The sequence below is a fragment of the Lutra lutra genome, chromosome 7, assembly GCF_902655055.1.
Source record: "Lutra lutra chromosome 7, mLutLut1.2, whole genome shotgun sequence".
NCBI lineage: Eukaryota > Metazoa > Chordata > Mammalia > Carnivora > Mustelidae > Lutra > Lutra lutra.
The window spans coordinates 34,420,503-34,446,619 of record NC_062284.1 but is presented as its reverse complement, the minus strand read 5'-3'; the positions used below and the strand labels follow the sequence as shown (position 1 = coordinate 34,446,619).

The following is a 26,117-nucleotide window of genomic DNA, read 5'->3' as shown; positions in this document are numbered from 1 at the left end:
AGCCCCGCATCGGGCTCTCTGCTCGGCAGAGAACCTGCTTCCTCCTCTCTCTCTGTCTGCCTCTCTGCCTGCTTGTGATCTCTCTCTGTCAAATAAATAAATAAAATCTTAAAAAAAACAACAACCCTGTTTTGGCAAAGGTATTTGAAATTTTATATTCATTTTCTTTTTTTTGCTTCAATAACTAAACCCAGAACACAAAAGATTAAATTTCAATAAGATATTGGGAAGTTTTGTATTCTTCTAGTTACACATTTTAATTCAAAAAGAGGCACATGTGAACAAAAAAAGACCACTTTAAACCCAAATTATTTATATCAATTAAAGGTAATGGATATCCTATTTAGTTTTAAAACAATCGATTTAGTATATCATGGATGTCTTTTTTGGGGGGGATATCTTTTCATGTTAGTACAAATATGTTTTCCTAATCTATAAAGTATTCCACTCTCTAGCAGAAAAAAACCCTGCATTTTACCAAACACTATTTCTATATTAAGAACCATATAATATAAAAATATATTTATAAACACTTGGGAAGACACATAATTACTGTTAACAATAGTTTACCTCTCAGAAGCTAGATTAAGGGGTAACTTCAACTTCCTATTTTTTAAAACCTCAACGTTGTCTGACATTTTCAATTGTATACTACAGTTACAAGAAGTAAAATTAATAAAGATTTCTTCTCCGTTTTGAAATAAAAAATGATGAGAAATAATTCACTATTTAATCTCTCTCTCTACATATGTATACACACACACACATATACACAAAATCACTTCACATACTCTGCTGAAAATGATAACTATTGCTATTTCCAAAGCAGGGGCTACATTTTCTGCAAAAGGTACCCAAATGATAGCCAGAGAAGAAAAGAAATAGCTCAATCCAACTCAAATTTTCTGATTTGTGAACAGAGACATAACTATTTATTTTCCAATCTTAAAATTCAAACAGTGCTTTCTTTTGTTCTTTACGTTTTCATTCTGCTATTTTTGCTTTCTAGTGGTATTTATTTGCCCTTACTAATGTTAGTACTTTGCCTTCCTTTGTGCTCCTGTGAGCTTTTATATATTCCTCCAATATATTACTTCTCTTACTACATCATAATTATATGTGTACAATTTGTCTTCTCTACCAGTGAATTCCTTGAGGCTAAAGACTATTATTTCCTCATCTCTGGGGCTCTGGGGCCTGGTAATGGGCTTTCCACAATGTGTGTTAAATGAATTACGAAAGATCTTCAAATTTTTTATATTGTTGATATTGGAGGAGAAGACTGACAAACAATTACCTTGTTGTTTTACTATGTTTTACTGGACAATGTGCACTTCTGTCGGAGGCACCAGTTAACCTGTAACACATCTGTGTATACAATGACAAGCTGGGTAATAATAGTCAATTTGAAGTGACTACGCAACCAAGAAAATACAAAGAGTCTTTATTTTTGCCAGACTAGTGCTTAAGACAATGATTATATGACAGTAGTTAGACATTCAACGAGCAGTAGTATTTGAATAACCTATAATCCTATATAGGTAAAAGCTGATATCAGAAGGAAAATAAGACAGAATTAAGAGTTCCTTATATTGTACTTTGTATGATAGCTTTGTGTTGAGCTACGTAAAGCACACAATCATTTCTGGAATAAGATAAAGGATCAGAGTTCTATTTCACTGCCACTGAAATAGAGAAAGCTTGCTGAAGAGTGCATACCCCTGTTACAGCACTTAGCACACTGTATGGTGATTACCTGTTTGTCTGTCTCTCACCAAACATGTGATCCTTGGGCACTCCAAGTTTGCATTAGTAGATCCAGCATTTAGCACAGCTCCTAGCACATGTTGTGTTCAGTAAATATTTCTTGAAAGAATTAAGGAAGTGAGATAATTATGAAGTTTTTTATGACCACCTATTGAATCTCAAGAAGGGTGTTCTGAGTATAAGCTGTGGTTTGAGCAAAGGCACAGAATCAGTGATACAGATACAGTTTATAAGGGTTAGCCAGGTTTTCTCAGGTGAGGCAAAGGCAAATAATGAAGAAATAAGGTCAAGAAACAAACAAACGAAAACCCTAGCAAGTTGATACAGTGATGCCTACTGACCATGATACCCACCAAACCAAGTTTATTTTAATGTAAAAATGATAAGTAATCAGAGCTATGAATAAATCCTTTGGAAGTGTCTTGCCTTTCTTTTTCTTCTCCATATGATTAAAAGTTAAAGAATATAAACTCCAAGATAAAAGTCTTTCATCAGAAAGGGATTATTTATTTTGCATAAAGTTTTCTCAAACTATTGGGAAAATAAGTGAAATAATAAATAAGCCTAAACTCAGCAAAATAGTAATACGTTTACAAAAGAAAGCAGAAATCATCTCTAACCTCTAAAGACTTCACATGGGCATCCTGTAAAAAACAAATGGTGGGTTTTCTGGGCTATAGAAAGGTTCATCTTTCCAAACAGGAAATGTAGCACCTGTTAAACAGGTCACATAAGAGCTAACCCATTTCAGTTATTTTCTGAACGAGGCTTGAGTTTTGCCTCAAACTCTGGCCACTATAGAGTAGAGGAACCTGTTCTTTGGGGAAGGTATGCTCTGATTTGCATAAAAAATTACTTGGAAAGTTTACTAAAAATGTTTGTATGCTGGGGATTGTCTCTCCAGTTTTCCTTGTGTGCTTGGCTGGTGTGTCCACATTTTTTTGCAGCCACACATACATACATACATATTATTTCATTTGTTCATTTATTCAGCAAACATTTGCTGAAAGTCCATTATACACAGGGCACTGCTAAGGATTCTGGCATAGGCAACTAATTCATCTGTATTGATAAGGACATTCCATACAGCAATCACATACAATTGAGTATATCAAAACTTTTCCTCACTTTTATAGTCCTCACTAGGACTATAGGGCTATAGTCCTAGAAATATAACTGCTCTAATCATACTCTGCAATTAATTTAAGAAACACATGAAATATAACTAAACTGAAATGACCTCAACCTCTCTTAAACAAATAGGTTTATCTGTAGAACTTACTATGTGTCAGGTATTATGACAGGCACTGGGGATATAAAGATAAATAAATGAAGACTTACTGGCCCTTAAAGAGGACCCAATATGAATGAAGCTAGAGAACAAGACAAATATATATATTAATTATAATACAATATGCTCAGTTTCATATAATGAGTATTTAAATGATATACTATGAGAATACAGAGGAAGGAATTTTTCTAGTGGGGAGAAGTCAGCTTTCAAAAGGAGGTAGTATTTGAACTGGTCCTTCAAAGAGGAACAGTAGAATATCACCAGAAGTAGAAGAAGGAAGCAAGCTTCAGGTAAGAAAAACTAAATGAAGAAAGCAATAGAAGCCTAATTACATAAAACATATTCAGTTACAAACAATTTCAATATGGCTAAAACACTGAAACACACAGGAAGAGTCATAGCTGAAGATGAAGCTGAAACATCAGATTTTATCCAATAAAGTTGAGGAGCAGAAAAAGCAATAAAAGAGCAAAATAAAAAGGTAATGGGGCTATATTTGATGCACATTTTTAAGCACCTTCAATGTGCCATGCATGAAGTGAAGTGTTGGTGCTGGTTGCAAAGATGAACAAGACATTTCTTGATCCTCAAGGATCCACCTCGGAGAGATAAGTTGGCCAGCTTTGTGGAAGATGTAGCAGGGAGAGGTGGGTTGGAGAGAGATTAGTAGGAAAAGCTGTGCTATGATGTGGACTAGAGAGAGGAGGTCATAGTGGTGGAAATGGAATGGGCAAGAACAACAGACAGACCTTAGTTCAGATCCCAGATCTGCCAGTGATAAATAGAGGACTTCGGGAGCAAGTGATCTAGTTTCTTTGTAGTTTCAGTTTCTTGTACATAAATGGTGATAATAATACATTTTTTTCAAGGTTGTTATAGACTAGAAATATTCAAAACCGTATCTCATGCTCAGCTCAATACAATTTAGTGATTATTATTAGTAAAAGAAGAGAACATAGATATAACATGTTTAAGAAAAAATAAAAGCAGAACTTAGTGACTGATATTGGGGAATAAAGGAGAGGAAAGGATCAAATGTGGCTTTTAGTTTTTGGAGGAGGCGACTGGATCAAGTTGTTTTCAACCCTGTCTACTCTAAATTAACATTCTGAGAAATGTGGCATTCTTCTATGGAGGATCTGTGTTTTAAAATTTGTTTTCCCATGAAGCCCAATACATTTCCATGTATATTTCCCACCTCAAATATTTATAGAACAGTAGGCAGTCTGCCATCAAATGGGAATTCTCTTCAAGACCTTCACAATCAAGTGGTTAATTACAAGTACAAATATTCATTTAATCAACTTGATCTTTATATAGAATGAGTCAGAAAAATATTCTATGCCTTCTTGATTAATATAGGACTCTATGGGGGGCCTGGGTGGCTCAGTGGGTTAAAACCACTGCCTTTGGCTTGGGTCGTGATCCCAGTGTCCTGGGATCGAGCCCCACGTCGGGCTCTCTGCTCCATGCGGAGCCTGCTTCCTCCTCTCTCTCTGCCTGCCTCTCTGCCTACTTGTGGTCTCTGCCTGTCAAATAAATAAAATCTTTAAAAAAAAATAGGACTCTATGAAAAGGCAGGTAATTAATTTAATGCAATAAAGTAATGAGTCCCTGAAAGCCACGGTAAAAAAAGAATATACTCTTAAATGCCTAGATGGAAGAAAAAGACAATATTTCAGAGGATTACAGGGTTTTTTGGTGTGTTTTTAAAAATCTTTAGGCTTTCTATAACAAGCTAGAACAGAAGGACTTAAAATATTTCGGAAGATTCTTTTCCCGATGAATAAGTGGTGCTGATTCCTATAATAAGGTATTTTATGAATTTCTATTACAACATTCATAGGTGTGGAAATTCATTTTAAGCATTATATTTTATTATGGTACTGTTGGCTAAAGTACCACAGTCTTCATAGACAGGAAATGACCAAAAATAAACCAGCTTCACTGCATGCATCCAATGTAAGCAAAGAAAACATTACACCAAGTACTTTCCCATTTCTGGCAGGGGAAAGAAATCTGCAATATGTCGTTTTACTGTAGAGCTGTCCCAAGTACAGTGAAAAGTGAAATCATTAATGGGATATACCAAAGTTTTACAGAATTTCCTCTCTTTATGTGCCTATAATTTTTTCATGGATACTTGTTTCCAGGCATTTAGTTACACACCTATAAGCCAAAGGTCACAGACACTCTAACACAAGAATTAGCCACTTTTTTGGCATTATGAAAAACTAAAGACTATAAATGGGATTGTTGAAAATGGAAAAACTTATGTAGCATTAAAAAACAAATTGAAACCCTCAGGAAGGGACTTTGTGACCCTCTAGCTTTCTACCTTCAGAAAAAGTAAGGCTTATATCATTTTAGAAAGATGAAATTTAATTATATTTTTAAAGACAGAGAATATAGTAACACAACTTCTAAAATTTAAAACATTTCACTATGTACTTTCAGATAACCTAGCACAAAAACTGAACACATGTGTTTGAAATCTCCCTCTAAAACCCCACTGAAGTAATTCTGATGCAAACCCATAAAAGCCAAGTATAACAGCTGGGGGTAGGGGATGGACAATCTGCTGTAAGAAGCTTCAGAAAATTTCTGTAAGCTGGAAAGTAAAGAATGCTGAAAGATGAAGAAAAACAAAGGAAGTTATCGCTTGGAATATGCACTAGGGACAAGAATAAAGACGACAGCCAAACTGCCCATTAGGACTTTTGGGAAGGAAAGAACAGATATGATAGAAGACGGGAGTGGAAGTAAGACTAAATACAGGGGCTTTAATTGAAGATCTGTAAAAGGACCCTACCCCCTATTTCTCCCACTGTCAATAACACAGGCCGAGTGGCACTGCAGATCAGTGGGAGAAGAAAAGAATACTCAATATGTAGCGGTAGGGGCAACTGGTTATTCCTATAGGAGAAAAACAAACAAATTAGACCTCAATCTCAAACTTGAAAATCAATTCCAAGTATAATAAAAACTAAAATATGAAAAGCCAAATTTTAAATCTTAAGGAAGACAAAATGGGAGGATTTTTAATAATCTCAACGTAGTACAGGATTGTTTTTGCTTAAATACAACCCACATGGGTAAACCATAAAAAAGAAGGTATATATATTGGTATATATATATATTGGGTATCTTCAAGATACAAATGTTATTTAAAGGCAAAGACATTATGAGATTGCTTGAGGGAAAGCAGAGAGTGAAAAGAAGGCTCAAGACTAAAATCTGAGTAACTCTACCACCTAGAAGGTTGAGGACAGAAGTACTTGAAGATATTAGAAAGATACAAGGCAAAAACAATCTATTAGTAATATGATGTAAAATAATAAATAAAATAAAACAAAGTAAAATAATAAACTGTAAACAATGGTCCAAAAGGAAATCATAAGACTAAATCAGGTCAGGCAGATAGCAGGCTTCAAGAAGGGTAAATTCCATTCAATAGATAAACAAGAAGGTGCACAAATTTCTTTGTTTAATAACAACAACAACAACAACAACAATAATAAAGGCAATTGAGATAGGCAATCTGAAATTCCAGACAAAAACAAATTCAGACAGACAATCTGAAACTCCAGATAAAAACAAACTATGTAAGAAAAGTATGGCTCAAATGGGAAGCAAACTGAAGTGTAGTATGTTTTGAAATGTGGTGAAGAGGGAGTCATTTGAATTTGATGCTAAGAGTATTTCCCTTGAATGGTTTAGGAAGCAGAAAATGAAATATAACTATAGTACACTACTTAATGCTCAAGTAAGACAGTTACATAATCATAGAAACTTAAAACACTGTTACTAGTTTTCAATTTTAGAAACTAGCAATTGACAATGTTATGGCTATAGAAAAGATATAAATAATATTAAAATTGAAATGTGAAAGTATAGCTCATAGAATATAGCAAAATTGGGGTTCCAATCAGGGAAAATGGTAGAATAGGGAACTCTACAGTTCATTTCCTCCACAAAAGCAATAAATATGCTAGCAAAAGCTGTCAGAGTCAACTTTTTCACAGCTCTGGAATCTAACAAAAAATTTATGACAACCAGAGAAATGTGTAGCAAAGAAAAAAGATGCCAGATTTCAATAAGAGAGTTCTGTACACTGTGACTTACCCTGTTAACATCCCCTATTCCCCAGCTCAGTGGTGGTTTTGAAGATGGCACCCATTTTCTTCGTGTAGGTTCCAGAAAGAGCAATACATACTTTATTCTCAAAAACTTGGGGTTGTGTGTTTTGACATGTTTAGTGGTTCCCTAAAGGATCAACTAAAGAGCCTGCCTTTGTTTCAAATGCCTCAGAACTTGCCGTAGGCAGTGGTGGCTTCTTAGGTGGCATTTGACTGGAAGAGATTATGTTGAAAACATTTGAACATGAAAGTGTATTAGGTGCACCACATAGGACAAACAACAGACAGAGCAAAAAGCCTGAGGGAAAAAAAGAGGCTGGGGAAAGAGATGGTTGGGGGAATAAGGGCTTTGTTAAGTTCTTTCGTAAGCAGTCATCTCCAAGAGTTGAAAGGCAAAGACAAAGAGAGAATCTTGAAATAGCAAAGGAGAAGTGACAACAACAGCCAATTTCTCATCAGAAACCATGGAGGGCAGAAGACAGCTGGATGCTATATTTATAGTACTGAAAGAAAAAACTTGCAACCAAGAATTCTGTATCCAGCAAAGCTGCACTTTTTTGAAATGGGAAAATTAAGACATTCGCAGATAAACAAAAGCTGTGAGAGTTCATTGCTAGTACACCTGCCCTACAAAAAAGGCTAAAGTAGTCACTTAGATTGGAATAAAAGGACACTAGAGAGTAACTCAAAGCCATATGAATAATACTAGGAAAGGTAGTTACATAGGTAAATATAAAAGCCAGTATAACTATTTTTGACTGGTAAATCTTCTTTTTCTCTATATGATTTAATAGATAAATGTATAAAATAATAATTATAAATCTATACTAATGTACACATAATGTATAAAGATGAAATTTGCAACAATAATAACCTAAACATAGTGAAACTATATAGGAGCAAAATTTTTATATATTATTGCAACTAGGTTGGTATTAATGTAAACCTATTATTATTATTAACCTATATTATTAATTAAGATGTTAACTGTAATCCCCAGGGTAACAACTGAGACAATAGCTAAGAAGTAGATACAGTCAAAGGAATGAGAAGAGAATCACAATGGCACACTAAAAAGTCCTTGAACACAAAAAAAGTAGTAGAGGAATTGAGGAACAAAAAAGACATATGACAGAAATCAAAGAGCAAAATGACAGAATTAAGTGCTTTCTTATCATGATTTGATAGATAAAATTCTCCAATTAAAAGGTGGTTATTAGCAGAATGGATTCAAAAACAAGACTCAACTATATGCTGTCTACAAGAATAAAAGACACAAACAGATTGAAACTGGAAGGATGGAGAAAGATATTCCATGCAAATGATAACCAAAAGAGCTAGAGTGGCTGCTAATATCAGAGGAAAGAGACATTGTGTCAAATAGTGTTATAAGAGACATAGAAGGACATTTTACATCGATAAAAGAGTCAATCCATCAGGAAGGTGTGACAGTTATAAACATACTGCACTTAACGTCCAAAATATAAAGCAAGAACTGACAGAATTGAAGGGAGCAACAGTTCTGCAATCATAGTTGGAGATTTTAATACCCTACTTGCAATAATGGATAGAATAACTAGGCAGAAAAATCAATAAGGAAATAGAGGACTTCAAGAGCACTATAAATCAACTAGATCTAACATACATAGAAGACTCTACCCAATGACATTAGAATTTTTGTTCTTCTCAAGTGTGTGTGGAACATTCTTCAGAATAGACTATATGTTAAGCCACAAAACAAGTCTCACATAAAACATCTCTGAAAACAATGGAATAAAACTAGAAATCTATAACAGAAATCTGGAAAATTCACAAGTATATGGAAATTAATAAACTCTTCAATAAAGAAATCACTAGAAAACCAGAAAAATATAGCTCATAGAAAGTTGCAATGCAAAAACGTGGGAGAAGTAAAGGGTAGACTCATCTTGCACAAGGGAACAAGAAATAGAGATTTAATTATAGTAAATTACAAAAGTTACCAATAAAAGAACTCTAGATATATCGTGTTGGGGGGATAACAAGTGAGTGAATCCTTGTCTATTATAGCAAAAAGTCTATCTAAACATTACAAGTTGAGAAAGCACAATATACAGCTAGAGATTTGGTTGAAAAGGAGTTAGCAAGATATTATTTAAAAAAAAACAAAAAAACAAAACAGCAGCCATATAAGTTAAAGGAAAATCAGGTGAATATGCTATCAGAAAAATCAATCCAAAGAGCTTTTCAAGATGAAGAGTGTCAGCTATGTCAAATGGTGTGGAGAGTTCAAGTATAAAATAAGAACTTAAAAGTTCAAGAAGTCAGTCTGGATACTCCACTAAGAGTCCCTGGTATATACACATACAAGGTTTAATCAGCTCTTTTAGAAATATTTCTATCTTTCTGATGTAAGAGATTTTACATGAATCAGACAATTGAAACTAAGTTGAAGAAATTATCTATTACCACTAGAAGTTATTAGTAATTTTGCATTAACGTTTTGCTAATAATTTGCTGTCTTTACAGTTTTACTTTTCTGGCTTCAAATATCATCTTTGTCTCCTTGATGTCATAGTTTTAAGTCATTAAAAGGATCAGACCAAGATAATGTAATGGTGTCTCCATGGCACTTTGAACTTACATCAGTAAAAAATAAATCTTTTGCCAGAAATTGTGGATCCCTTTCCAATGATTCATTACTGTTCTCAACATCCTCTCCACTGAATCCACACATCACTTTTCCCATCTCTCCCAAACTCTTCCTTTGTTCTTCTTGCTTAAAAGGCCTTTGTCTTTGTGGAACTTCTAATAAAAATTCTGAAACTCTTGGCAGTAACTACAAGGCATAACAATTTTCACTAACAGATATTTCCTCTTTCTTTTGGAACTGAATGCTTGTTTTGAGACCATAAAAATGAAGACTCTATATGTTTAAATTATTTTAGAGAGTCACAAAATTTTTGGCCATAAGCTGCCTAAAAAGTTCAAAGTGTTGAGAAGATCATATTAACTACAATCCATACCTATCAGAGAATACTTTAATTAAAAATGCTATTACCAAATTGAACTGAAATAAAATCAAGTTAGACTCTTACCTAACACTATGTATAAAAATAAAGTTGATGTAGAAAGGATGAACTTTTAAAACCTTATTAAAATTTTAGAATATAATGTATAAAATTATTTGGATAAGCTTGGATGTAAGAAAACTTCTTAAGGAAGATAGGAAAAATGTTTTTTCGAAAAAGCAGTCAGAAACTGATTTGTATAGTATTTCATAAATCTAAAGCTCAGAGCTATAAAGTTTTAACTTTTTAAAGTGTTATAGTTCTGACCAAGTAAAATGATATTAAATAAAGCTCTAGAGCAATATAAGAATAATATATATATTTGTTATATAAATTATCACTTAATTAAAATTTCTCTTCTTTTTACTTTATTTTGCTAGCTCAAAGAGCTGAGAAGTTTGACATGTGGATACAATACCCAAGTGAGCTGAAGGAAGTACACTGATCAATATAAATTAATCCTATAATGAAAATTTTTGAAGTGTATTTGTCTAAATATATGTCACATTCTTTAACTCCAAGAGAATTTCCAAAATATTAGTCTAATGCCTCATTATTTTTTTATGACATTCTTTATATATGAAATGTTTAAAAACTATGATCTGAAAACTTGAAAGAAAAGGTACATTTAGTATGAAGTGTGCTTCAGAATTTGGTTAAGGTCATTAGATAATGGAGTTTCATCAAATGAAACAAAACTGAAATGCATTCTATCTTTGATTTTTAGATTTTGTTTTAAATTATATAAATTATTATATGTTTTTAAAATTATAAACTATACATTTTTAAGCTTTATATCTCTCATTTACTTGATTCCAATATGCTTTCTTAAGAGGAAGAGAAAGATGTAAAATCTTCATGGTGTACTCAGATTTGCTCATAAATCAGGGGCTATATATTATGCGACACATACGTTGTAGAAGAGGCTGTGAGCCACTGGATAGATAGATATTATAGAATCCAGCTAGAGTAATTATTTAAATTTTATGCCAAAATTGCTTAATTACTACGAGTTAGGAATAAGGTTTTGTGCTGGCTGCTGGGGACGTGAAAGAGAGCAAGACAATCAAGAAACAGAATCAGGATTCTTTTCCTCTTCAAGCTTACACTCCAGTGGGGAAGACAGATATGAAACTAATTATCCACTAGTTATTTAACTATGGCTATGGTAAGTGCTGAGAAGGGGAAGTCCACAGTACTGAGAGATAAGAGGTATTTGATCTAGCCGATCTAGCCAAGTCTGCAGGAGGTAGTTGGGGAAGGCTTTTCAGAGGATGTGAGGTTTAGAGACCTTTGGGCTGGCATCAGCTAGGGCAGGGGGAGGAAAGTAGTGGCGGGGACAGGATGACTGTTTGTAGGAGAAAGGCTCTGAGGTAGGGAGTAACTGAACTGCAAGCCACTGATGCAGCATGGCAACAGTGGCTGATGGGATGGGAAGAAATAGATCCTCCTAGGCTACGTTAAATAATCTAGATATTTTTTTTCCTCTGAAAAATAGGAAACCATGGAAGGGTGTTTTAGTTAGGGGTCAATTTATATTTCCAGTGTTTCTGTCTTCACTTTTAAATTTAAACTTCTAATCTCAGAAGGTTTTCTTAAGGAAACTATTTCTAAATAATTTTATGTGAAATGGTTTCCCATTTCTGCTCCAAATTCAGTTCTCCGAAGACACTAGTACCTGGAAAGAATACCATTGCATACCCTGTTTCCTCTGGAAATGCGGAGACGGTGCTTCCATGGAGCTGAGAGGGATCCTGAGGAGAGTCAGAAACTTTTCTATCTTGATTTGGAGCAATATTGGGTATTCGATTCTGTTGCAAGTCCCACTTTCGAGCTACGTTGTTAATTGTTAACCTTTTCTTCTCCTATGAAAAAGTTCAGTGTGACAAGAATTATATAATGCAATTTTTGTAGCAGAATGGTATCCCTGAAGCCTGTTGTTTATACCACTTAGATTTTAAAAGGAGTATATTCCTTAAAAGCAGCTACAAATAGGTACTCTAAAATACAAGTGGCCTTTATTTACCCTGTGCATTCAAACACCTCAACAGTGGTCTATCATACTTAAAGAGAAAACTTCACACACAAACAATGATTACTCTCAATGAAAAAATGAAAATTCACTATCTAAAAGTTTGACAGAAATTCTCACACCTGTTATCTAAGATTTTAATTTGAAAGAAATTTATATGCCTTTGTGTTTAAACATAGCAAGAAGAAAACTAATATTATTCTAATTTTCCTACCCAATAATTCAGACTAATATGATGGAATAATCTTGGTTGAGAGGTGAGGAGAAGAAGAGGGATTGATCCATGTTCCAAGCTTCACAGCATGAATTACAATGTCTGAAAACTAAAATTACATACAGACTACTAAAAGAAATTGTATTAGGTTGAAATATTTCTAGGCAACTAGTAGCATCCCAGATGAATACGAAAGAAGTTAATTCATTACATGCAATGGGTGCCTTAGGATAGTGTTTTTCAGACTTTAGTGTGCCTCAAATCACCTGGAGAACTTTTGAAAACACCAGTTGCTATTTCTCACCCCATCCCGATATATTGTGTTTAAGGTGGAGCTTGAGAATTTGCATTTCTTTTTTTTTTTTTAACATCAATTACCAGCTATTTTTTTTTTTAACTTTTTTTTAATTTCTTTTCAGCGTAACAGTATTCATTGTTTTTGCACCACACCCAGTGCTCCATGCAATCCGTGCCCTCTCCAATACCCACTACCTGGTTCCCCCAACCTCCCACCCCACACCCCTTCAAAACCCTCAGATTGTTTTTCAGAGTCCATAGTCTCTCATGGATTTCTAAAAGCTCCTAGCTGTTGTTAAGGTTACTGCTCCTTGGACCTCGCTGTGAGAACCACTGACTTAGGTAGGGTATTGGGGCTCCATTCTCTCACAGAAACTTGTTGAGAAAAGCAGATCTAGAGTACTAAAAGAAAATGTACAAGGTTGAAATGTTTCTGCTCAGCTTATATAAATTGATAAGGAAAATAATCAATAATCTGGTAAAGTGTCCATTATTAAGAGTTAACATCTTTAAATGTCATGTCAATGTAGTCAGAGTGCTGAGGACAGACATATTCCATTTCCTCTGTACTGAGAGCACCCATCCAATGACAGATCAGCTGTGTGATACTGACCCCTCCACACCTACTGCCTCGGGAATCAGGGAGGGCTGTTAGGAAAATTCTTTGCCCGTTTCCTCAGTGCATTTATACATGCAGAATAAATTTTTAGTTCCATCTCTCTGCCTATATTTGGATAACCTAAAATTTTAGCATGGAAAAATGGCATTGGGTAGGAATGAAAAGTGACGACAAAGCTTAATTAAAACTAAAATTTTTTAAAGTTCTGTTTCTGTGTTTAAAACTGTTTTTAGCATGGATTCCTTTTCTATTGCTTGTTATTTCAAATTTCTCTATATCATTACATGGGTTATACTTAATATGCATATACTTCTGAGACTTTTGGACATTTTATGTAGGTCTTCCTTATCTAAAGCAAGTAGAATCTGCTATTTTACTGTAAGAAATTTTTCTCCCAAATCTATACTAAAGAGCATCCTACCTTAAGGAATTCTATTTTAGGTGTTCATTGATAAATGGTACAACCCAATTCTCAACCCAAGTAGTGTCACTTTTACTCAGCACCAGGCCACTATGAAAGAGGCAGGGGCAGTAAGTTAATGGCAGATGGCTGTAAAGTTGACTCCACACATTTGGTTTTCTGGCTGACTGGGAGTTGGCAGAAATATTCTTAATGAGGTATATATAGTTGTGCTTATAAAAAGAGATACACAATATCTTTATACCACTGAGTCTGTTAGCAAATTTGTAAGATACTCTGAAAATACAAACACTTTCCAATACTCACCCCAAACTTAAGCTTCCTTTATTTGGTTTATTGAAATTAGATCAACACCAGGTTGACTAAGAGAATGGATATTTTTACTGAGGCCAGGAAGAGGAGACATTTTAAAATAGGATTACAGTCTGGGGTCAGTTGGGGGTTGGCCACTGGCTCACCAGGGGGCCACATAAGGGCTCTAGGTATCTGTGGTGCAAAAAAAAAAAAAAAAGCAGCAGCAGCAGCAGCAGCAGCAGCAGCAGCAACCAGAGAAACGCTACAGATTCTGCAAGGCAGAAGGGCGTATCTGAAGAAAATCTTCCACTCAAAGATCATGGATGTATTTGTCATATCAATTATTGTCATGTTTCTAAAGCTAGGTAACAATCAATACATTGCGAAGTCTGTGTTAAGGTGACAATTATTTTAGAAGATTCCAAATTTGCAGCTTTTGCCACTTGAGTCTACTCTTCATAGTCCAAGCAATATCTCACCAGTAGAGCCTGTAACTATCACTTCCATGCATTTCCAAGGTTGCAAGGAAAACAGGAAGACAGAAAAGCAACAGAAGATACATGTCAATGCACTCTTCTGGTCCCTTTGCAACCACCCACCCACTTTTCTTAATGACCAGGACGTGCTGTTGAATGAAACGACAGCCAGCGAATGCTGAGGATCTTTGGTATCAGGATTTCGAATCTGGGCTACGGCTAGAATCCAGGTCTCTTGATTTCCCATGATTCTCCTCTAATTAAAAAATTTTAAAGCTAAATAACCCTCACAATTAAAGAGTCCTATTTAGTGACTTCAAGAGAAGTATTCACTATTTTTTGAAGTTTTCAAATTTTCCAAACATGTACAAACCACATTGGCTAAATGTTTAATGGCATACTTCCAAAAATGCTGAGCATGAACAGCACCTGAATTGGGTATATAAGAAAAAAAATTTCAGTGCAAAAGTGTAGTCAAGAGCAATTTGTTGCCTATACCAGGCTCAAATTATACTGGTAGCTTTAAAGCTAAACCAATGGAGTTTGTTTATTCTGCCTTTCCATGCTTTAAAATACAACACAAAAGTGTTCTTTTGGTCTGACAGCTTTAGTCTGTTTATTTACTTATATATTTTTATTCATTTGGCCATTCATTCACTTATGCAGCTTAGGTACTGGAGCTGTAAGATCAGAAATACAGAGGACTCCTGAATAACATGGGGGTTGGCTCAGGGGAGCTGCAAATCTATGTAAAATTTTGGACTTGTCAAAAACTTAACTACTGATAGCCTACCATTGACTAATAAAACCTTTACCAATGATATAAACAGTTGGTTAACACATATTTTGTATGTTAGATGCATTATATACTGTATTCATATAATAAGCTAGAGAAAACAAAATGTTGAGAAAATCATAAGGAGGAGAAAATACACTTAGAGTACTGTACTGTATTTAGTGAAAAAAATCCAATTAACAAGTGGAGCTGCGTAGTTCAAACTCATATTGTTCAAGAATCAACTCTATTACTTTTTCCAAATGAACCATTCAGAAAGTTTACCAGTAGTATTATTTGTCAATGGTAAATCTTGCTCCTACCTACCCATTTTAAAAATTTTACCTACAACTATATTTCCTATAAACCAAAGTGTGTTTTTGACCAACCCATAGAAATATTCCAATAGAGAAAAGACTAAAATTCTATCAGCTAAATCAATAAAAAGAGATATCAAGAGGGGGCTTAGGTACGTCTAATTAATGGGATGAGGGGAAAACAGATAAAGTTGGGGAGGAGTCAAGAGGTTAGAAATAATAGCAAATGAGAAAAATTGTACCATATGTCAAGAGTTCTAAATACTTTTGAAGTAGTAGTCTTAAGCTGAGAGGGCTTGGGACCAAGTATTTTTTTGTTTTGTTTTGTTAATTTAGGAGTAGTTTTCATAGAATAAAACACACAGATTCAAGTAGTCTTGATTAGTTGTGAGGAAGGCATACACCGGTGTAACCCATACGCCTATAAAGATATACATTTCCATTGCCCCAACAAGTTCCCTTGTTTCCTAAGTTTATTTTGTACAAACTTCATATCCCTACCAGTCATCTTTTGAATTCTAAATGGCATTTTCATTTTAGAAAGAAAAGCACCTATGTAAGACAAGAATGAGTAAGGATAATCAGCCTGATATCCTTAGTTTTAGAACATAGTAGGAGCATAATATAAGCTATAAACTTTAAGCTGTCTTTATTTTTGTTGTGATGCAAGTATAAAATATTTTAATAGAAAATATTCTAAGGAAAACAATCACAATATGATAAATCATTTAAAACTAGTTTAAAACAAATTTTACTTCCTAAATCCTCAAAAATCTTTACCACCTCTATTTAAGAGAAGTTAATAGTTTTCAATTTAAAAAGCAATTATTAAAAAAGAAACCCATGTATCAGAGCTCATTAAAATATCTCAGTAAATGATGGTCGATTATAGGGGTTTCCAAAATGAAGTGTACATGGCACAAGGATACACAAGATGATGCACTGGTGTAGAAAAAAACCCCTGTAACTTGTGTTCTATTTAGTTTTTATCTCTTCCCCTTAAAATCTGTAGCTTTTGCATGTGTTTTATAATGCACATTATGTTGCATTTCTCAAGTACAGGCTTATTTATAGGTAACTTATAAACGGTATAAGGGTATTTATTTACAAAAAAATTCTACCAATTGGTAGAATTCTACTTTACAAAGTTGGAAAACTGCTTCTTTTCCAGTTGACAAGCAAGCTGGTTTCAGGGCAGCGAGGGTTAGGACACACACGCATGTAGATCTTTGGGAAAGTACCTTAAGCAAGGACTGTTTATGACTTTCCCGCTTCTTCTCTTCCTCCTTTTTGGCTACAACAGATGCGATACGCCTTTCTTCTTCCTAAAAGCAAAAAATGTTTACAAGCATTATTAAGTATTTAACCTCTTCTGTATGATTTCTTTGGTTCTACCGGTCTGGTTTTCTTCGTGAGAAGCATACTACTTGCTAACAGGAAATATGCCCTCATAGGAATTTAGTCTTTTCCTCTTTATTCTTTTGCCTTCCCAACTCTAAAGAACTGTACGTTCTTAAATCTACTCCCAACTTTTTTTTTTTTTAAAGATTTTATTTATTTATTTGACAGGCAGAGATCACAAGTAGGCAGGGAGGCAGGCAGAGAGAGAGGAGGAAGCAGGCTCCCCGCCAAGCAGAGAGCCCGATGCGGGGCTTGATCCCAGGACTCCGAGATCATGACCTGAGCCGAAGGCAGAGGCTTAACCCACTGAGCCACCCAGGTGCCCCTCTACTCCCAACTTTTGATGTGTGATGAACGTAGCTAATACAAGACAGAAAACAGAATGAGAAGGGTAAGAAGCAAGGGAGGAGCAGGTTTACATAGTTTTTCTTTGTATACCATGTACTTACAGTTCCACATATAAAGACTTAAAAACTTTCTACTATGATGATAAAAACAACAAGAATTATACTTCTCACAACTTTTATTCGACCTATGGATGTAAATCAGAGCTTTTTAAATACTAAAACAAGTATGAAAGCTTTTTAGAACTCTCAATTGATATTAATAAATTATTCTCCATTAATATTATCACTTTTACTTTGTTTTTAAGTTGATTTGGCCAGTCTAATTTCTTAGATTCTAAAAACTATAAAATAACATTAAAGTTTAGAAAAAATTTTAAAAATCAGCCATGATTCCCACATGCTAACTCACATCTTATTATTTCTGTATCACCTTACAGTATTCACTATAAACATATTTTTCAAGCGGCAATCTGTATACACAGTATGGATCATGTTTTTTTCCCCTGAAGATAGTCAAATTTTAGTAAATTATAAACATGTAATTTTAAGTTTTAATATAAAAGGATCTATAGGTATTCAAAATGATGTCACAATTTGAGAAAAACAATTCCTTCTTAAAAGATGAGCTTGAAAATATCTTCAGAGATAAGAACCATAAAAAGTAATTTTGCACATTTGAAGAACTCCTACAGAAATGAAAAATTATACAAACCGAAATGAAAAATCTAATGGAGGGGAGCTGAAGAGCATATTGTACGCAGCTGAAGAGAGAATCGGGCAACTGAAAAACAGGCCAGAAGACTTTCCCATATGCTTTCATAGCACCCTAAATTCCCCACTACAGCACTTAACCTGTTTCATTTAAATCTCTGCTACTCTCTCTCCCCTCTCCTACCCTAGGAGTTCATTGAAGGTATGGACCATGTCAACTCCTGGCACACTGTAGATAGTCAATAAATATATATTTAAAGAATTGATTATTAAATACACATCTTCATATATCTGTCCAACAATTTCCTAAAACTGGAACCACTAAATTAAATGGAAAACATATTTCTAGGACTTTTGATATGTTTACAAATTGCCCTCCATAAGTGTGGTACTGATTTCCATCCCTATCAGAAGGCAGCATTTGATTTAAAACATAATATATAGTTATGACAGCTGTTCATCAAATATTCCTGTGTCTTCCCACATCCAGGCCATATTGTAAGATAGCAATTCTTATCCCTTATCAGTTAGGTTATATCATTTTCTTTAACCAATGTCAGATGAACAAAATCACATGTGTTTATTTCTGGGGGAAGTTTATTCGGAAGGAAGCTTTTAAAGACAACGTATGGGATAGCTGTTCTCTCTCTCACCTCTGCTATAGAATCTGCAAAGCTCCACATGGTGGGTACCTTGAAGGCCTTGGTTCTAGAATGAAGACAACACAGAGCAAAGTTTCCAGACCACATAATACATACATACATACTGCAGACAGGCAGTACGAACATGAAATAAACTTAATTGCTTTAATTCACTAAGGTCAGGGAAGTTGTTTCTACAGCATAATCTAGACTATCCTGACCAGTATATTTATCATGCTAGAATTAAGGAAGGTCAAAGAGGCCATGAAAATGTATTCTAGGGGGTTAGCTATTATAAATACTTCTGAAAGCAAAGAAAAGACCTAAATGAAAGAAGGACAAAAAAATACACAAAGAGAGGGGCACCTGGGTGGCTCAGTGGGTTAAGCCTCTGCCTTCAGCTCAGGTCATGATCTCGGGGTCCTGGGATCGAGCTCCACATCGGGCTCTCTGCTCAGCAGTGAGCCTGCTTCCTCCTCTCTCTGCCTGCCTCTCTGCCTACTTGTGATCTCTCTCTCTCTCTCTCTCTGTCAAATGAATAAAAAAAAAATACACAAAGAGAAATTATCAAAAAGTTATAAAGCAAACTAGAAATGCACCCACTGGAAGACTCCAATTTAGAAATGAGGTACTGAATACTCTGAGAAGGTTAATAATTTATACAAGGTCACAGAGCTAGTGACAAAGCCAGGATCAGGACCAGAAGCCATAGCTTCTGAGAAATGGAATTTGAATTTTTTATAATAAGGACATGTTTAAATGTATTTTAACTGATTTTAGAAAGCTATAAAAGGTAAGGTTAAAAGTCAATAGCAATCTGCTGTATGATTTAATTGTTTTAAAGGGAATGGAAAATGAATGTGACTTGTGGTGAATTTAAAATCTTTTACTAGGGCACCTGGGTGGCTCAGTTGGTTAAGCAACTGCCTTCGGCTTAGGTCATGACCCTGGAGTCCCAGGATCGAGTCAGGCATCGGGCTCTCTGCTCATCGGGGAGTCAGCTTCTCCCTCTGACTTCCCCCTCTCACGCTCCCTCTCTCTCTCTCATTCTCTCCCTCTCAAATAAATAAATAAAATCTTTTTAAAAAATCTTTTATGATATGGAAAATAGTAATATTCTTGGTGTTTGAAGGCTAAGTAGAGCTTCTGAGGCAAACTCAAGAAGACATTCAGAAGCTTGATTCCTAGTTTCACAATATAGCTAGAATAACAACTATATTAAACTCTTCTGTCCAGTAAGTACGGATTTGGTACCTATTAAGTATAACCTATTTCAGAACAAATTTTTTTAAAAGGCAAAATATATCGATGTTTGATTATTGACTCATCTATAAAATTGAACTAGAAACAGATTGGTTATTCAAAGAGTCAATTTCAAACAGTACTGGAAACTGTATGGATCACGTCCTACACATATTTGAGAGATGATTTCATCAGATTTCCAAAAAGAATTTGAGCTTCTATTAAAGGCAGTAGGACTTTAAAAGGAAGGCTAAACCTAAGAAAACTGGATACATGCCAAACAACTCAAATATTGTTTTAAGGAGTTCATACATCTAATGACTATATTTCAGCCCAAATAATTACAGAGTAACTAAACTTGGAAACAAAAATAAACCTCTAATTGTAAAGATGAGCTATAAATCTGTTGGTAAGAAGGAAAAAAACTGTAAACTTCTGGCATCTTCATGATAATAGTTCAATTTCTGGGATAAAAGCCATATTCTTTATATAGCAAAGCAAAAGGATCTATCTAGGACCAAAAAATCTTTTTTTCTTACTTTAGTCTGTTCATGAAGATAAAATGTAGAAATGATTTCAAAATAATTAATAACTACAGTGATTTAATAGGTGTTTGATAACTTAGATTATACTCTGTTAGCAGACTATTAAGGCTCTAGAAAATGCATATTTTATATGAGAAAAAGTTTTGCTCCAAATAAATAATAGTAGTCCTAATGTATGCAGTAATTTATGATGTGGAATTAAAGAAAATAAATGGCAATGTGGGTTTTTAACCATATACCTTAGGATAGTTAGTTATAAAAGATATTATTTTCCCTGACTACAGCAAATATTAAAATAGACTTTAAAAGCAGTGTTTTTGTCTAGAAGAGGCAGTCCGTATTTTTCATTCAAACAGCCTTTTTTTTTAACAGATAAAACTGATCTGTCTAGGTCTTAATGTCAGAGCGAAGGCTGGAAGCCATATTACCTAACTTCTCTTGGCCTGGGGATATTAGCTGTTAAATACTAGGAGGGTAAAAAGCCAGAACAAGCTAGGTTATGCTGCCATAACTTCAAAATTTACACTGGCTTACGACAAAAGTTTACATCTTGATCATGCAAAGAACCCTGCAACTGTCCTCCTTGCAGTGCCTAAGTATTCCTGGGTGCTGTGATCCAATGGCATCTTCAACTCAATCCATGCTCCCATGAGGGCCACCACAACAGGAGAAAAGCAGTGAAAATCACACATGGGCTTTTAAAAGCTGCTGCCTGAAAACTACATACATTACTTCTGCTCACATTTCATTGGTCCAAGCACGTTGCATGACTACACTTAAGTTCAAAGCGGAAGGGAAACAGAATCCTCCCACCTGCCAAAAAGAGGACGATCAAAAGGCAACAGGGAGCGTTAGTAACAGCTCCCACCATAGAAAACTCACTTCTGTCTCAGACTGTTCCACTTTTTGGAGGGCAAATGGAAAACAAGGTCATATTAAGCCAGCTAATTTTGTGTCTCAAGTGAAAACATTAGAAATTGTGAAATTGTGCCTGTTTCAGAATTCTGAGAATAGTGCCTGTGTTAGCAAAATATTGCCTTAGAAATTAAAAGGAAAAAATTCTGCCTACCCTAGAATTGTCTATACAATGTATATTCTCTATCCTACAATTATCTATACAATTGTCTTTTTTTATAGACAGTTGTGAATATATTTGAAGACCACTGCAATATCTTCCCTATGTCTTCTCTGTCAACGAATTGTGCCAGCTTCTCTGGAAATACGTCAGTTTGTTGTCACCCCTCTAAAACTAATAGTTCAGGTGTAATCTGATCATCGAACTAAAAAATGGGAACTACTGTCTCTACTTTTCTGAATTCTCTATTTTGATAAGATTGTTTTAAACCATTTAACTTCTAACAATCCCATCTCACAATTAAATCAATCTGAACTTAATTTGCTAAATCTCATCTCACATAAATCTGCATTTGTGCTGAGAATTGTTTGTTATGGAGTAAAGTCCAGGATTTTCAATGCATCTATTTTTATCTTGCTAAATTCTGCTTTTTTTTTCTACACTAGAGGTCAGCAAATTTTTTCTATAAAGGGCCAGATAGTAAATACTTGAGGCTCTGTGAACCACAAAAGATCTCTGTCACATGTTGTTTTTTTGTTCTTTACTTTCTTAATACAATGCTTTAAAAACAAATAAACCATTCTTCTCTTGTTCCAAAACAGTCTGCACGATGGATCTGGCCCACTGGCTATAGTTTGCCAAACCCTGCTGTAGATCACTGAGCTACTTTGGGATTCTGTTTTGATTCACCAGTTTATCAGGATCCCCAAGTTCTCAAGTTGCTGTCAATCACATATTGTATCAGAATAACAGAAATGTTCTCATTCCATCATTAACAAAAACTTTGAATCAAAGAGGCTCAAAGAAAAAGCCTCAAGACATGTCAGTACAGATTTTTCTAGAAGCTGGTGATTATGAATCCATTACTTCTATGCTGTAGGAATGCTCCAGTCACAAATTCACTTAACGACGTTATCATACAACTTTCTCAAAGCAGTATTGTGAAAGACCTTGTCAAAAGCTCTGCTTAAATACCAAAACACTATCCCCGACACTCCTCCGAGAGGGCCTACTTACAATAGCTAAAATAGAAAATTAATTTTGTCTGGCATGAATCGTTTTTAGTGAATTCATGCTGCCTCCTAGTGACCAATTCCCTCAGTATTCACAACTCCTCTTATAATCCAATTTCAATTTCTTTCATACTCAGTATCAAGTTTACTGTCAGAATTTGTGAAATTTATATTCTTTCCTTCTATGATAAAAAGACAGATTAGTTGATCTTACCTTGCAACTACTCTACTATTCTACACTGCTTCTCTGATAAAACTTTCAAAGGTCTAGCAATTTATTCACTACGTTTACTCAGTGCTGTAGATCAAGACTGGCAAACTCCAGTCTACAAGCCAAATCCAGTCCATCACCTAATTTTGTAAATAAAGTTTTATTGGAATAGAGCCATGCTTATTCATTTATATAGTACCTATGCCTTCTTTCACGCTACAGTGAGTTCAGTAGTTTTCAACAGAGTCTGTATAGACCCCACAGCCTAAAATATTTACTATCAGACCCTTTACAGATAAAGTTTGCCAGTCCCTACTCTAGATTCAACTTACCTATTCACCTATCCTAGGCTTCACTTTCTTTATCTTAATATTTATTTCTATACTTTGTTAGCAGAGATAACAAAAGCAAAATGCGAATAGAGGCCATAAACTTACATTCTCTCTCTTGGCCTCATATTATCCTTTGTCATTCCTCTGGATCAGGCAGCCCCCTCCCCCCAAAGCTTTCATTCTAACTAATCCCCTTCCTTCTCATCTCACCCATCATATCTTCCCCAATTCATCCCCTAGGCTTCTCTCCAGATAGACAACCTCTTTAATAGGTGAATATAATTTAACCACCTTAAACTCTTCAAGGGCTTCCTATTATGTCCAAGACAAAAAGCCAAACTCTTCATTATGACATAAAAAGCCCTTCATGGTCTAGGCCTTGCCTGTAAGATGCCCTTTGCTCCTGCTACTTTCCTCCATGTTTATGCAGTGCTCAGCCATGTTGAATTGCTACCATTTGCTATATCCTTCACATCTCTCTGCATTGTGCATGCCTTCATTCTCCCTGGAACACTTCCCACAGATATATCCTCCTTCATAATCACTTTTCAAGCCCAAGTCAAGTATTTTCTCCTTTGGAACTTTTCCTATTTTTCTGGTAGACACAGGGGTGCTTTACCTTTCAATGTTACTGTACTGTTACTGTGTTACTGTGCTGTGCAAGTGTGCATGTGTGTAAGTGTGTGTGAGTGTGTGTACACACACATATATATATCTAACAACTGATCTTCTCCAGCTTGGCATTTTGCATTATAACCTGTCTGCACTAGACAGTGAGTAACTTGAGGGCATGAATTATGATTCTGATCTTGTCTAATCTAGTTCTAGTTCTGATCTAGTGTCTAATGCAGATCCCAGTACAGGAACTTTTCAGTTCAACGTAACTAAGAATGGCCAGGAATTTTTTCACGGTATTTCTAAGTCAAAAGAAATGTGTTAACAGCTCTGTTTACTCAGTAGTTAGTGAACAACTTATTAAGTTGTTCATGTTCCAGCAACTTAGCAGCCATTTGAAAAAATAATGATACACATAATTTGAAAGAAAAAAATACACCATTCTTAAAGAACCACAACTGCTTATCAATGAAATCTGTATATCTGTAGGACATTACACAACTTCTCAAATGTTGTATGTAGACTGGACATTGGCACACCTCATTTCCTGTTCCATACTGATTTGGGCATAGTATTTTGTTTAGCAAAACCACCGCTTTGCAAAGATACAATGCCACGGAGGTAAATATAGTGTGACCTTGTGTTGAAATGGCAAATAACCTTGAGCTCGTAGTCTTCTCAGTGTCTCAAAGATCTCAAATATCACTGTGTTTCCCTTGAAAACTGTAAATATTTCACAGAGCCCAAGTTCACGGAGTCCTCAGCACATAGCTCTAGTGCACAGAGGTTCATTCAGTATTTGTATAATCTACCCCAGCTAGAATATTTATATGGTAAATTACATAAAAATTAATCAAGATGTCTTTTTTAAAGAGAAAAAAAAATTGGTATAGAACTGGTGTCAGCAAATTTCTAGCCAGATGGTAAATATTTTAGACTTAGAGGCCATATAGTTTCTTCTAGCAACTACTGAATTCCGCCACTGTAGAATCAAAGCATATGGAGATAACATATTAATAAACGGACACAGCTGTGTTCCAATAAACTTTGTTTACAAAAACACATGGCCAGAACATGTGCCATTGTTTGTCAACTCTGTTAACAGAAAGTCTTTTATTTTTTTTTTAATTTTTTTAAAAGATTTTATTTATTTATTTGACAGACAGAGATCACAAGTAGGCAGAGAGGTAGGCAGAGAGAAGGGGGAAGCAGGCTCCCTGCTGAGCAGAGAGTCCTGATGTGGGGCTTGATCCCAGGACCCTGGGATCATGACCTGAGCTGAAGGCAGAGGTGCAACCCACTGAGCCACCCAGGCACCCCAACAGAAAGTCTTTAAAAAGGTATACTGTTTAGGGCATCTGAGTGGCTCAGTCAGTTAAGCATTCGACTCTTGATTTCAGCTCAGGTCATGATCTCAGGTTGTGGAATCAAGCCCCATGTCAGGCTCTGTGCTCACCAGAGTCTCCTTGTCTCTCTCTCTCTCTTTCCTCTTGCATGCACACTCTCTCTCAATGTCTTTCCCTCTCTCAAATAACTAACTAAATAAATAAATAAAATATTTTTTTAAAAAGCTACTGCGAAAAAAGGTATGCTGTTTCTACACTAAAGTAATAGTATAAAAGTATAGTATAAAATAGTATAAATAGTATAAAATATAGTATAAATAGTATAAAAGTAATAAATAAAAGGTAAGACTAAATACTATGAGCCCATACTAATATGAATAAATGAAAAAACTGAAATTTTTATGAGGAATGGGATTACAAAGGGAAGGAGAATAACTTTACACAGAGAAGGTTGGCAGACACCATTGTAATTAAAGTGGCCAACATCAATAAAAGGATAAATAGAAATTGTATACCACTTGGTAGGATGCAATGAGAAAAATCAAAATCATTTCTGTGGTATTTATGCAAAAATCTATAAAAGTTGATTGTGAGGAAACATCAAAAAGCCTGAATTGAGTGCCATTCTACAAACTGACCTATAATCTTCATAAATGTTAGTGTCATGAAAGGCAAGGAAAGACTGAGAAACCATTCCTGAAAAATAGTGATGAGGGAAATCTGATGACCAAATGCACCATATGTAATATATAATTCCAAACTGGATCGTTTCACTACACAGAAATTATTGACACCACCAGTAAAATTTGAGAGTGGTGTGAGAATTAGACACTAATAATTATTCAGTGTTTACTTCCTAATTTCGTTGGTTATATTGTGTTTATACAGGAGAATGTCTTTGCTTGCCAAAAACACACACTAAAGTGTTCAGGATTGTTGGGTT

The 26,117-nt window shown here is 35.0% G+C and overlaps 1 protein-coding gene across 8 annotated transcripts in view; it reads right to left on the bottom strand.

The window, feature by feature from the left end:
* Positions 1–26,117, bottom strand: part of LRRC49 (leucine rich repeat containing 49) — a 160,322-nt gene that overhangs the window by 33,720 nt on the left and 100,485 nt on the right. For 7 of the 8 annotated variants that reach the window (XM_047737731.1, XM_047737726.1, XM_047737728.1 and 4 more), the window contains 2 exons: positions 16,937–17,020; positions 11,952–12,115 (listed from right to left, as the gene is read on the bottom strand). In XM_047737731.1, the coding sequence (XP_047593687.1) occupies positions 11,952–12,115; positions 16,937–17,020 (248 nt within the window). Of the gene's footprint in view, positions 1–11,951; positions 12,116–16,936; positions 17,021–18,807; positions 18,858–26,117 lie in introns of those variants that run through there. The other variant, XM_047737733.1, reaches the window with a different exon arrangement.